The 13674-nt window shown below is 44.1% G+C and overlaps 1 protein-coding gene across 2 annotated transcripts in view; it reads right to left on the reverse strand.

Moving 5' to 3' along the window:
• Positions 1-13674, reverse strand: part of map3k14b (mitogen-activated protein kinase kinase kinase 14b) — a 14476-nt gene continuing 802 nt past the window's right edge. The window contains exons 2-15 of one of the 2 annotated variants that reach the window (XM_084039781.1): positions 11355-11611; positions 10128-10203; positions 9084-9879; positions 7476-7610; positions 7217-7346; positions 7000-7128; positions 5621-5725; positions 4499-4662; positions 4249-4399; positions 2902-3456; positions 2217-2323; positions 1643-1763; positions 1468-1568; positions 1-866 (exon numbers count right to left, since the gene is read on the reverse strand). In XM_084039781.1, the coding sequence (XP_083895907.1) occupies positions 702-866; positions 1468-1568; positions 1643-1763; positions 2217-2323; positions 2902-3456; positions 4249-4399; positions 4499-4662; positions 5621-5725; positions 7000-7128; positions 7217-7346; positions 7476-7610; positions 9084-9879; positions 10128-10203; positions 11355-11601 (2982 nt within the window). In that variant the 5' untranslated portion in view covers positions 11602-11611 and the 3' untranslated portion in view covers positions 1-701. The remainder of the gene's footprint in view (positions 867-1467; positions 1569-1642; positions 1764-2216; positions 2324-2901; positions 3457-4248; positions 4400-4498; positions 4663-5620; positions 5726-6999; positions 7129-7216; positions 7347-7475; positions 7611-9083; positions 9880-10127; positions 10204-11354; positions 11612-13674) is intronic. The other variant, XM_084039782.1, reaches the window with a different exon arrangement.

Genomic DNA, 13674 nt, shown 5'->3' on the forward strand with positions numbered 1-13674 from the left:
AAAACCCAGACATGACCGCAGTGTTCTCTCTGGTAGCTGTAATGATCTATTACTTCTCAATGAAAACCTCGACCACGTTTATGTGAACGTCTGAGAGATGACGAGTCAGAATCATGTGATCTGATATCATGTGAAATCCTGGGTGGAGTCACGTGAGCTTTTCTTTGTGCTAGTTTCTTTATTAGTGTTGTAAATAGCTCTGATGCAGCATTAGAGGCGTTTTCATCAGCTGGCGTGTCTTGAACGTTTTCCTGCTGCTCTCCTCCCCGCGTGGCTGCAGCCGGAGGACGAAGGAGGCAATGACGAGAAAACAGGCAGAGGTGGCAGAAGAGAGCAGCTTCTTTGCTTTGGAGGTCATTTTTTATTATTAAGATATAAAATGTCTTGAGGGCTTACGTGGCATCATGACAGTCATCGTTTTCAGCCGCTTCGCTCATTCTGAATTTCCAGATTACAGAAAGAAACAAAGACATGAACTGAACAGTTTGATCTCCCCAAACATCCAGGCGTAGAGGGCAAGATAGAAAATATAGAAAAATCATCTTTACAAATAGAAAACCAGCTCTAAAATCACATCTTATTGATGAAATTCACAAATCTACGTATACTTTATATTCATACCACCAGTCACATCTGCAGCACATCTGCACATGGCTTAAAAATAGTGCAAACAACAAAAAAGTAACAAAAGATAGTCCGTCTCATTCTCGGAGCTCCAGCTTGCCATCTCTGACTCTCCACCTCCAGTGCTGACATCTGTCAGGAGCAGCAACACAGCGAAGCCACAGACAAGACTCCCTGATCTCCTGCTCAAAGGAGACCGTCTTCCGGTCCAGGGTCTCCAAGGTGAAGGCTTTCCCCGCGACCTGAGACCGATAGATGACAGCTTGGTTTGGATGGGTATCAAACCGCTGACAGAAATGTGTCTGATCGAAAAAAGGTCAGACTCATAATAAAACTCTTTGATCAGATTTATATCCAAATGTTGTCGGTTCTTTAAAATAATTGCATTCACATTTCAGCCAGATTTTAACGTGACAACTGTTAGCTTCTTTCTAGTTTCGTAGAAAAACAAATAATCGTGAACAGAACTCGAAATTAAGAAAACTAAATTGACTCTGTACAACTTTGAGATACTTGTACTTTGCTTGCATATTTGTATTTCATGCAGTTTTATACTTCTACTCCACTACATTTCAGGCAAATATTGTACTTTTTTATTGCACAGTACATTTATTTGTCTGTCATAGTTATTTGTAACTAATACTAAAGTTTAATACCCTGCAACATTCTGCTACTTATCAGGTGATTTTGGTCTAGAAAGAAGACAAAATAGTTAAGTTTTCATATTTAATTGACTGTTTAAGACCTGCAGATCCCCTGTTAATAGCAGAGCTGGGCCTCTGAACTAAATCTATAATCGAAATGAGGCAAGAGCTGGGTGGTTGCCTGGAATCCGTGTCTTACCTGATCGCTAATTCCAATAGCAACATGGCCGACTTTGACCTGCCGGCGTTCCCGGATCCGCAGACACTCGCCCTGGACGTTCTCGATCCAGACGTCGACACCTAGAGCAGCGAGTCACAACTGAACACAGAGGTCGACCAGCGTACGACAAAGTGAGACGGCCTCGCTAGCTTACCTTCGAAGCACTGCGAGGACGGCTGATTGGCTGAGGCCGACCACTCCAAGTGTCCATCCGTCTGGCTGTTGCAGGAGGAGAAGACTCCAGAGCTCAGATCATCAGAGGAATGATCGGAGTCCTGAAAAATGGAGGGAAAGTTCGGTTTTTCAGGGTAAGGAATCCCCCCCAAATAGTCACAAGTACGCATTTTCCATTTCTGCCAGTCAGGATGACAGTATGCATCAAAACTAAGTTTAGACAACAAAATCACTTAGTTGGGTTTATGAAAAACTTAAGCTTAAAATAAATATGAGAACTAAGGTTTAGGCATAAAAATAGTTAGATTTACGAAACAAACTTAACGTTAGATTTAGGAAACACAATTAACGTTAGATTTAGGAAACAAAATTAATGTTAATGTTAAACTGTCACAAAAGTGTTGCATCACATTTGGGACACGCTGTCTTAAACACTAGTCTCCTGGGTGAAAGTCCTGTGTTTGTTTGACCCACCCACCATAATTAGTCTTCCGTAACATTTCCACGAATCACTAGATTTCAGTTGCATTACTATTTCAACTAAAGACACATACCTTCTCTGAGGCATCCATCTGCGCTGTGTCTGAGCAGCTGAAACAGGACGGAGGGTCATCTCGAGGTTCAGGAGACGGTGTTTGGATTTTGGTTCTGATAGTGACATCTAGTGAGGGACAAGAGATTAGCAGTTTCTGTTAGCAGCATGTCTTCCATACCACCAAAGGACAAGACCAGTGATCTTCAGATTTGGGTGTCTTTACTACAACGTTTTCTGTTTGAAGGGATCAATATGTGGAATTTCTGACCCAAAGACGGCAAAAACTTGAAGGAGTTGTGGATAAACAAACAGGCAGTGTGGACTGGTGGAATGAATCCAGAACCTGGTGCGTACATTACCCACATTGCAAATTCACCATCAACAGTGAATCTGGGACTCGTGTGTGTTATGCTAGTAGTGGCTAATATAGCCTGCAGCCGAGATGAGCAGCGAGATACAGAGGTCTTACTTGTTTCTCACTCCACACCCCTGGATTTCTTTTGATTTTCACACATTTTCACACCTAACAGATGTGAACTCAAGTGACATCACTTGAGGACATTTAGCAAGGATTCACACAGCTCCCTATGGAGACACAAATACTTTTTTTATGTGTAACATCAGTATCCCTTTAGAAAACTGGAAAAGAAGAGTGCACTGCAGTTGGTGATTCGTCGTCATGACGAAGAGTTTGTCTGACTCACCGTCTCGGAGGTATTTCAGCTCTGGCTGGGATCCCCAGGAATTGTCATTCGTCTGTTGGCCCTTTTGCAGCAAAGGGTAAATGCCTCGGAGAGCACGGAGATACTCTGTGGACATGGAGGAGTCCCACTCTTCTTCCTCCTCTTCATTGCCTTCCTCTTCCCAGTCCCCCTCGTAGGCCCTGTCACTTTTCAGCCACTTTTCTTGAACGTGTTTCTCCTCTGCCATGTATATATCGACCTCTGAATCAGAAAAGGCTTCCCAGTCTTTTCCGTCTACGATGTAATCATCCTGCAGTGATTTTGGGCGGGACTCCCATTCCTTCGTTACAGAGTCTGTCTCCACTTCAGAGTCTTGGTCTGATTCACCATATCGCCAGTCAGTGCTGTCCTCGTCCACTGCTGTAGTCCTCCAGGGGCTCACCCAGGCCATCGGGGCTGCTGGTTTAGTCGGGTTGATCCTAGGTGACAAAGAGCAGTGTGCGTCCTCATTCTGGCTCTTGTCACCATGCAGCTTCTCAGAGGCGCTGTTGACGGACCAGGGACTCAAACCTCCAACTGCAGAGCAAATTCAAGAGTCCTAAGTGATGCCAATTATGTCATAAAAACAGTAAGGTACTCAAGACTGTTGTCATACTTAAAAAAAAGATAATTCTGTGTTTTTATTGATCGAAACTGGATTTGGAGTGCCTCAGGGCTGAATCCTAGGTTTTACGCTATTTTCCCTGTATGTACTTCCTCTTGGGGATATTATTTACTGCCATCTCCTATAATTATTTTGCTGAGACATGCAGCGATATCTGCAAGACTTAGAACAAATTTAAGAGATCAGATCACAGTAGACATATTTTAGCATCTTTATATTGGTTTCTCTTCTAACGTTTAAAGGATTGCATGACCAGATACCTTTGATATTCAATATAGTCGATGTATATATTTGATATAATACCATACATCTTGTTTTTTTTTATTCTGTTGTGTTTTCTTGTTCTGGTTCTTTCGTCTGTTGTATGTCATTATTGTTTTCTATGTAAATCATTTGGTTATTTTATTCCAGTACTGCTTGATATTGTTACCTCCGCTAAGTCCTTCTTTTTGTCAGGAGGATGATGGAAAAACTACTGCCTCAACTTGTTGGAGGGCTGAAGCATTGGCTGAGGAAGAACCCATTAAAATTTGGAGTGGATCATTTTGATAAATATTTGCGAGAGAGACCATTTGGCCTTGGCAGAGGTCTGTGCTCTCTCAGTGCTCTTCTACTAATTTGTGTTGATGTTGTAAGGCACTTAATCTGTGTTTGTAAATGTGAATAAATTACAAATTGATTTCTTGAACATGTAACACGCCAACCTGCTCTGAGGGCCTTGGTGGTTTTCCTCTGGAGCTCCTTTGCCGACGCCCGTCTGTCAGGATCTTTCTGGAGTCCGGCCCTGAACACTTTGGCCGTGAAGTTGTTGCAGTTGGACGGCACCTCCCAAAGAGGAGGAGGCTCATTGACAATCTGTGAAACGCGAGAGGAAATGTGAGAAAACCTCAATGCAGTTCTTTTCACATGAGGGGCAAAACATCACACCTCAAACAAAGCTGACGAGACCCTCACATGGAGACACAGCGGATGGGAGTAGTAGCGAATCCACGGGTGCCGTCCGTTGAGCATGTGCAGTAGCATGCAACAGCTGCTCCACACGTCCACCTTGGCACACAGTCGATCCCCTCGCGCCACCTCGGGGGCCATGTGGGTCTCGGTGCCGGGGAAGGCGGCTCCTATGTCAACAAACGCAGCAGTCATTTTAATCCCTCCCTCTTTAGCTCTTAATTAATTTGTCTTGCTCCTGTTGGTTGTATACCTTTTGACATGGCTTACATTTTCCTAAGTCTGGAGGTTTTTTCTGTGTATTTATACTATGTTGAGATAAATATCACACACACACACACACACACACACACACACACACACACACACACACACACACACACACACACACACACACACACACACAAACACACATTCTCTGCTCAGGAAGACATTAATCCGCTATATCTAGAAGTTGTCTGCTGCAGTGATAATGCCCCGAATGTCAAAAAGAGAAACTTTGCGTAAGTGCATGAAAAATGCGACAAATTATTTATTTTTTTGTAAATAAATAGTAAGTAATAAAACACAGTATTGGTCAATTCAACATACTCAAGGATTTTGATGCTGTAGCCTCACTTGGCCTGGTATGACTTACAGACCAACATTAGCTTACAGTGGCTAATGTTAGCACATTTAAAGGTGCTAAATTTGGTTTTCGGGACACAGCCACAAACAACTATTAGCTATGTAAAGTTATAGTGGAGTAATGTCTACCTGAGCAGAGAAGGTAAGGCACTCTCCCTCTGTGTGTGTTGTTATCAGAGCTGAGGTATTTATTTAAAGGGCCAGTGTGACGTTTTTCGGGGGATCTGTGAGGACAAATGGGATACACTATTCATAACTATGTGTTTATTAGTGTATAATAACCTGAAACTCAGCATTCTTGTGTTTTCATTGGCTTAGAATGAGCCCTCATATCTACATAGGGAGCAGGTCCTCTTCACTGGGGTCCAGCTTTTTGCACGAAACTACAAAACTATGCGGATGTACTTTTGGCCACAAGGTCATTTTAAGGCTAACCAGAATGTTGCAGTTCATTTGTGCTTCCAGCCACAATTTGTTGCTGTCATTTTAGACTTTACTCACCCCTGAATGCGTTAGTGCTCCATCCATTGTCATCTAAAGTCTCTGAGAGACCAAAGTCACAGAGGAATGTGTCTCTGCAGTCTGCAGACAGCAGCACATTGTCAACTGGAATAAAATCAACACGCGGGATTTAGTGGGACAGCTTGTTTTCATTTGGTGCCTATTATGAAACAGTTGAGTGAGAAATCAGGAGGCTGTCGGAGGCTGTCAGAGTGATGGGTTCACGGGGGGTCAAAGCCATCTGGAGCTCCTGAACAGCCGCTTGGAGGCAGTATAAAGTAACATATTCTTCTGCATGCAGATCTGATATGATAAGAATGATTGAGTAGATGTTTGTTGGCTGAGTGAGGGCGATGGAGGAGCCTAATTTGAGCGAACCCTTTCCTCTTCAATCCTCTCAGCAGGGATTACTGAGGGTTTAGGGGTAAAGTGTCAGTTTGAGATTAGGTACCAACACTGGGGATCCGATCTGACAGTAGAACCATCAGCTAGAGGCTTCACCCTCCCTGCACTGCTGATAATATCAAATCTACCACTCTGGGTATTCACATTCAGATCCTTCAAAAGCCCTGTTTTATAACGTACAGAAGTTGTCACTGCTGTTCAGGGTAGTTGAAAGGGCAAGCAGGATTATTCAACCTGATCTCAATCTGCAAAGTAATTATTGTCAGAAGTACAAGTATGTGCCTCTGACATTAACTTCAGAGTATAAAATACAAATATTCAAGGTGAAGTACCTTAAAACAGCACTTAAATCTTTTCCTACAGTTAAACAGTTTCCTACCCAGCAGACTCAGATCAACACTATCATTCATTTTGATTTGTGTTTCTGGAAACACCTATAAGTCTAAGATTGTCTCTTTTAGCTCTGTTTTTGGTCTCCACCAACTCCTGAGGGAAATATCCGTGTTTTAGCAGCTAAATGCTCCTCTATGTTCACTAGATAGTGGCTAACTGAGCAGTTGGTGTATAATACATTAAGAGACTTAAAGCAAAAAAACAAAACCAACGTTCATATTACACATTTGACCCATTGCTCATATGAAAATATTGATTAGTGCAGGTTAAAGCAGTAAAGAAGTATTCAAAGGATTTATTTGAGTTAAAGTAATAATACATAACTATTGAAATACTCAAATACTCAAATAAAAGTCCTCAATATATAACTGATATTTTAAAAATGAAATATTCATATGATGTTATTAATACACACACATGATAATATCGTGTAAAATCTTAATCTGAAAATAAAAATGGTAAATGTATAAATGTACTGGAGTACAAAACATATTAACATAAAAATAGAGGTACCTAACAACTGTACTTGAATAAATAGGTTCTGTACAAATAAACAACCAGACCAATGAAGAACATTTTACCTTTAACATCCAGGTGAAGGACCTTTCTCTGGTGCAGGTGCTCTAGTGCCCCCAGTGACTGATGCAGGTAGTGCAGGGCCAAGTCCTCAGGGAGGGCGTCCATCTCTTTGAGAAGCTGGGCCAAACATGCTGAAGAGGTTCGGACAAAATCTTTAGTTGCAATTCATTCATTGGGCAATGCAGGGTTAAGTATTTGTGTTGTTTATTGAAAGTTTACCCGGCTTCAAGTCCATGAAGAGCACGATGTTGAGTCCCTCCCTCACGGCGCCGAAGAGCTCGACAACACGAGGGGAGTTGAGAGCGCTCCACGTGCTCACCTCCTCGCCGCTGAAGTGACTCAGAGGAATCTGGGAACAACGAAGTGCTTCAATCACTTTTTCACCCCGTTGTCATTTCAGTGTGGAGGAGTGGGAGACTTTGGGCGGTGCACATCTCCATGTCTTTGTTATGGGATGACTCACTCTTTCTTGGCTTACCCTCTTGGCAGCACATTTGAAGCCGGTCCTTTTGTCCCGGACACAGAAGACGTCACCATAAGAGCCGTTCTGGAGGTGGTGAAGGACGCAGTACTCCTCTCCCTCCCTGTACTGGCAGCAGCTGGGCTGAAGTTGCTGAAGGATACAGAAGTAGAGAGTAAATTAAAGATGGGCTGAGGGATTGAGGGGTGAATCAGAAAGCCTGTTGCACTTTGAGCACATCCAAATCTGTGACGTCACGACAGCTGTTTCCTGTTTGTATATTAGTGTAGTACTTAAAGGATAAGTAAGTGATTCTATACATTGTGTTATATTACTTGAAATCCTCGCAACATACCGATAGCAATCAATAAATGAAAGTCATCTATGGTCGTGGCAGGACTGTAAAAATCACATCCAATTAAAAAAGTGGAGAAAATAATTGGACGGCCTGCCTATCTGTTAATGCTTACTTCCTGATTGCTGCACACCAATCTGGAGCACACGTTTGGCATTCTGGGGGAGCGGCTTTGAACAGATGTCTGAACGAAGGGGGCGGGACTTTTTTTGGTTCGGTGAGATGTTCAAAGTCAAAGTCTCTGTGGCTTTTCCCCACTTACCTACTCTGCCTTTAAGTGCAATGTGGAGGTACTTTTACTTTAATTAAACAGTTGGTCAAATGATGATGTACGATGTAAAAGAGGTTTTTCATAGCGACAAGAATCACCTGACTCTTAAACTACGAAGCATTCAACCATCTTTGAGCTCTTTGTTTCGGTTTTACAGTTTGTAACTTCACTGTTTTGGTTCGCTCTCACTGATCTCGTCTGCTATGTTTCCAGCAGCAGCAGCAGCAGCAGCTGTTATTCCAAAATAAAAGGTGATAAACCTGTCGTCCATTACCTGCTCAGCAGCAAACAGCAGACAGACACAGTTAGAGACTGGTGGAGCATTTAGCATCTAAAGAGACAGATACTAACCTCCGCAGCTGGTGGAGACCAAAAACAGAGCTAATACAGCGAGATTATTGGACTTATATTTGACATACATGCTACATTGTCTCCTGGAAAACACGCTTAAATATTCTGAATTGTTTTGCCAATTACGTTGTGCTGGCGAATGTATTCGCTGGGTGCCTGGATTTGGGCTGCACGATATTGGGCTGCGATATATATGTTACCATAGAAAAAAAAACTTCATACCAAATAAAGAGGTTATATAGATAGTAATGGTGATGGGACGGCAAAAAAAATCAAGCCCACACATTGTGGGGAACAAGACACATGTTTTTAACATTGTATTACTGGCAAATGTATTACTATGACAGTGAGGGATTCATTTTTTTATATTATTTTATGCTACATTCTACTACATTTTACACTTTTTATGCCAAAACTGGATGGATTCTGTGAAATGTAGCATTTCTGGAGCTTTAGCCATATTAGTGAGGATATCTCGAGTCCTGCTGCTTCGATTTTGACCTGTTTATTATTTTTCTCTTGAGAGTCCCCAAAGCACTCTGTGGAAGTGTAATACTAAACCCCTTCAAAATATTTTTTTAACTCGTTGCTGTGGCGTCACTGATTGTGGTGTTGATAAAAGTGCATGGCCTCTGTGTTGGCATCTTACATGATGAAATATGAGTCCTTCATTGACAGACACGCTGGCCTTCCAGTCGTTCAGAGTATGTTCAACAAAATCTCTCAAGAAAGGTAAAGCGAAGAGCTTCGGCAGCCGCGTCACTCTGCCTCTTAGTCCGTCCAAAACCGTGTCAATGTCGTTCATGTCATCCGAACCAACGACACTCTGAGATGAATTCCCAGAGCTGGGTGTGGCGCTGGAGTCCGAAACTCCCAGCAGGCTTCGAACGCACCCTGTAGAGTCCGACTCCCACTCGGCATGAGAGGAGGAGGCAAATCCAGACACCTGCATCAGGTCAAAGGTTAGATTTGACATTCTGGCGTCAACTCCAAAACCCCCTGGTGCCTGTGTGCCGTCGTCTGCGGCGCAGGACGAGTCCGACTCGCTTTCCTGTGTGTAAATACATTCAGAGTCCTGCTCGAGCCCGCAATCCGAGTCCGAGCCTCCCCTGTCGTCTGACCTGCACTGGTCCTCCGACGGCAACGCGTCCTCGAGTCCTCTGACGCACACGTCAGCATCACCGTCGTGGTCGCAGTAGTCGGTGAACTGAGGAGGAGGCGGTATGATCTCAACAGATGATGACATCAACCCTCCCGATTTCAGCCAGTCGATCTCCTGCACCCACAGGCCCTGGATGATGGGAGGTTGGTCCCCGTCCCCCTGCGTCTCTCTTCTGGTTCTCCGCCGGTGTTTTCTGTGGCGGTGGTGCAGCAGGAGCTTGGCCGCCACATCAAAGTCCTCGTCCTCCGTGTCACTCAGGAGGGAAGTTTCCACGCTGAGAGACCTGAAATTAGAGGATATGAGTCAGGGTCAGGTTACTTACGGTTTAAGGATGAAAGCCCTTTCAAGATGGCTACCCTTTGGTGAGTGAGACGAATCTGTAAGTAGTCTTAAAATTCATGGACTTGGATTGGACTTTAGCTTGAGAAAACGTGATAGATGAGTCCTTTTCTAATCCTACACACAGGACCTTTAAAACGTTTCTCACAGCTGTATGACTTAGTTTGACTGTGGACTGTATTTGCGAGGTACCTGGTCATTTTGAGCAGCTGAGATCTTGAGTAAGGACACTGTGTGTTGGTCGGACTGAACTCCTGAAAGTCTTCACCTGGGACAGGGAAATGTTTAGTCGATAAGTTCCAGAAACGTATAAAGTATTCAAAAGTATAAATACATTCAGCCAAAACAGGGATGGAGAGAAAGTGTGCAAGTTTTTGGGAAAAAAATGAGCTTTGCTGATGCAGAATTGCATGCAGCAATGATGCAGTAGACGAGACACTTAGCATAGCTTAGCACAAAGACTGGAAACGGAGGGGAACAGCTAGCCTGACTCTGTCCAAACAAAATCCTCTTACCAGTGCCATAATGCTCATTAATCATTTATATTTTGCTCTCAAAGAGGCAAATGGACCTGCATTTATATAGCGCTTTTCTAGCTAACTAGCTACTCAAGGTGCTTCACATACTACATTCAGTCATTTTTACCCTTTCACACACGCATTCATACACTGATGGCATAGGAGCCGCCTGCACATCAGGATCTAACACCGATGGCGCAGCATCGGGGGCAATAGGGGGTTCAGTATCTTGCCCAAGGATACTTCGGCATGCAGACTAGAGGAGCCGGGATTCGAACGGCCAATCTTCTGATTGAAGGACGACTCGCTCTACCTCTGAGCAACAGCCGCCCCAGGCAACCAGGGGAGTGCTTATTAATAATTTTTTTCTGAGAAATTCTAATAATAGAAACTAGAAAAACCTTGGATCCTACATGTCCCACAATGCAACTCAATAGTGTCTCCTTATTACCCTCCCCTTGTTTATCATCATTTACTGTTTCTACGACGGCATATTAGGGCCATTATAGATTTAAAAATATATAATTACAGAGCCAGGGGAGGGAGATTATCTATCTGAGAAAAAACGCAAAGATTTAAGGTGTAATTATTGTTAATTTATTTATAAATTTAGAAATGTGTGAGTTTTTTTTTTTGTAGATTTGCCACCTGCGAATATTCAAGTTTTTATTTTCATTTATGAATTTAATCTTGGTCATCTTTGTGTTGCACGCTGTACTATATTTTACTTTTAGCATATCATGCTTAAAGTACAGATTTTTACCCAAATCCTGCTAAAAAACATCACACATTCATTTTTCTTGTAGATAACACCAGTGGACATCAGCCCTGTTAGTCCCAATGTTAATCAACCCCAATCCTCATCGTGATCACTGAATGCAACATTCATCGATCGACATACTCTCTGCCTGAGCCACTATGGAGACACAGGGATTCTCCTTGGCCTCGTGGTTTCCGTCGGCGACCACATGTTTGGCAGTGCCGCGCTGCATCACCCGGCTCAGATGAGGGCCGATGGCCTGGACCAGCGAGTCCTTCTCCTCCTCACATCCTCGGCTCTGGTCCTCTTTGCCAAGGAAAGAGAGTTCAGATCCTCCGGTCACGATGACGAACGGCGTGTCGGAGTTAAACATCGGGGGTATGGCCATTTCTCCGTCACTGTGAAAGGATAAACAACACATCAGTACATGCAAACATACAGTATGCAAACAAACTTCATGATAATCATCTAAAATCTGGGGATGTTTGTGAATGTGTAAACTCATCATGGTGAAATCCATTCCTGGAGATACACTTTATTGCCAAAAGTATTCACTCCCATCCAAATAATATAAATCAGGTGTTCCAATCACTTCATGACCACAGGAGTATAAAAGCAGCACCTATGCATGCAGACTGTTTCTACAAACGTGTGAAAGAATGGGTCGCTCTCAGGATCTCAGTGAATTCCAGCGTGGTACTGTGATAGGATGCCACCTGTGCAACAAGTCTAGTCGGGAAATGTCCTCACTCCTAAATATTCCACAGTCATCTGTCAGTGGGATTAGAACAAAGTGGAAGTGATTGGGAACGACAGCAACTCAACAAGAAGTGGTAGACCACGTAAAATGACAGAGTGGGGTCAGCGGATGCTGAGGCACATAGGTCACAGAGGTCACCAACTTTCTGCAGAGTTAATCGCTGCAGACCTCCAAACTTCATGTGGCCTTCAGATTAGATCAAGAAAAGCATAGAGAGCTTCATGGAATGGGTTTCCATGGCGATCAGCTGCATCCAAGCCATACTTCAGCAAGTGCAATGCAAAGCGTCGGATGCAGTGGTGTAAAGCACGCCACCACTGGACTCTAGAGCAGTGGAGACGTTCTCTGGAGGGACCAATCACGCTTCTCCATCTGGCAATCTGATGGAGAGTCTGGGTTTGGCGGTTGCCAGGACAATGGTACTTGTCTGACTGCATTGTGCCACGTGTAACGTTTGATGGAGGGGGATTATGGTGTGGGGTGTTTTTCAGGAGCTGGGCTTGGCCCCTTAGTTCCAGTGAAAGGAACTCTGAATGCTTCAGCAAACCAAGAGATGTTGGACAATTCCATGCTCCCAACTTTGTGGGACAGTTTGGGGATGACCCCTTCCTGTTCCAACATGACTGTGCACCAGTGTACAAAGCAAGGTCCATAAAGACATGGAGGAGAGAGTTTGGTGTGGATGAACTTGACTGGCCGGCACAGAGTCCTGACCTCGACCCGATAGAACACCTTTGGGATGAATTAGAGTGGAGACTGAGAGCCAGGCCTTCCCTCCAACATCAGTGTGTGACCTCACAAATACGCTTCTGGAAGAATGGTCAAAAAGTCCCATAAAAACACTCCTAACCTTGTGGAAAGTCTTCCAGAAGAGTTGAAGCTGTTTTAGCTGCAAAGGGTGGACAGATGTCATATTAAACCCTATGGATTACGAATGGGACGTCATATGAACCCCTGGTGATCACATCTCGATCACACACCGAGACACGTCGCCTGTATGGAAGACCATTTGTGCAATTAATGTCGTTATGTGCGTGAATGGCCTTCCATACCGTTGAAACACACGGCTCCAGCCCCCCAACCCTGAGTACAGGATAAACGGTAGATGATGCATGGATATATTTTTTTTTCATGGCCTTCGTTTCTCTCCTCCACACGTTTGACGCGTCTCAGTGTGATCGGGGCATTCGTATAAACTTTGACCTGCTGGTGGTGCTAGACGAAAAGTCAGGGCGTCGCTATAAGGTCATCGTCCTCTGAAGACCAAGAACGTTTCTAGATAATGTTAAGACAATCCATCCAATTCATTGTTGCCATGAAGAATATTTCACTCCTGGTGGGTTTGGAGTGTTAACTGATCACATCGGGGGCGTTTCCACCATGATGGAAAGGCAGAAGAGCACATTTGTAACGGGCGCTCCTTTTGAACGCGGTGGCATTTGCGTAGGCCGGGCGTGAATGAACAGACACCAGCAGTGATCCTGGCAAGGTGAGTATAAATAGCATGCAGAGCTCTGGCACGCAGGACAGCGGCGGCATGCCTTCCACCGCGGCGGCCAGCTGTCCGAGTCTCTCTTCCTCAAACGCTCGCCATGTTGACAGCGAATCCTGGAGGGGATCAAAACACACACAAGCTTCCCACGCACACAAAGAGGGTCCTGAAGGCCTCATGTCCAGAACCGGGGGGGCGACATGTTGGAT

Source organism: Eutrigla gurnardus (assembly GCF_963514095.1).
Source record: "Eutrigla gurnardus genome assembly, chromosome: 22".
Lineage (NCBI taxonomy): Eukaryota > Metazoa > Chordata > Actinopteri > Perciformes > Triglidae > Eutrigla > Eutrigla gurnardus.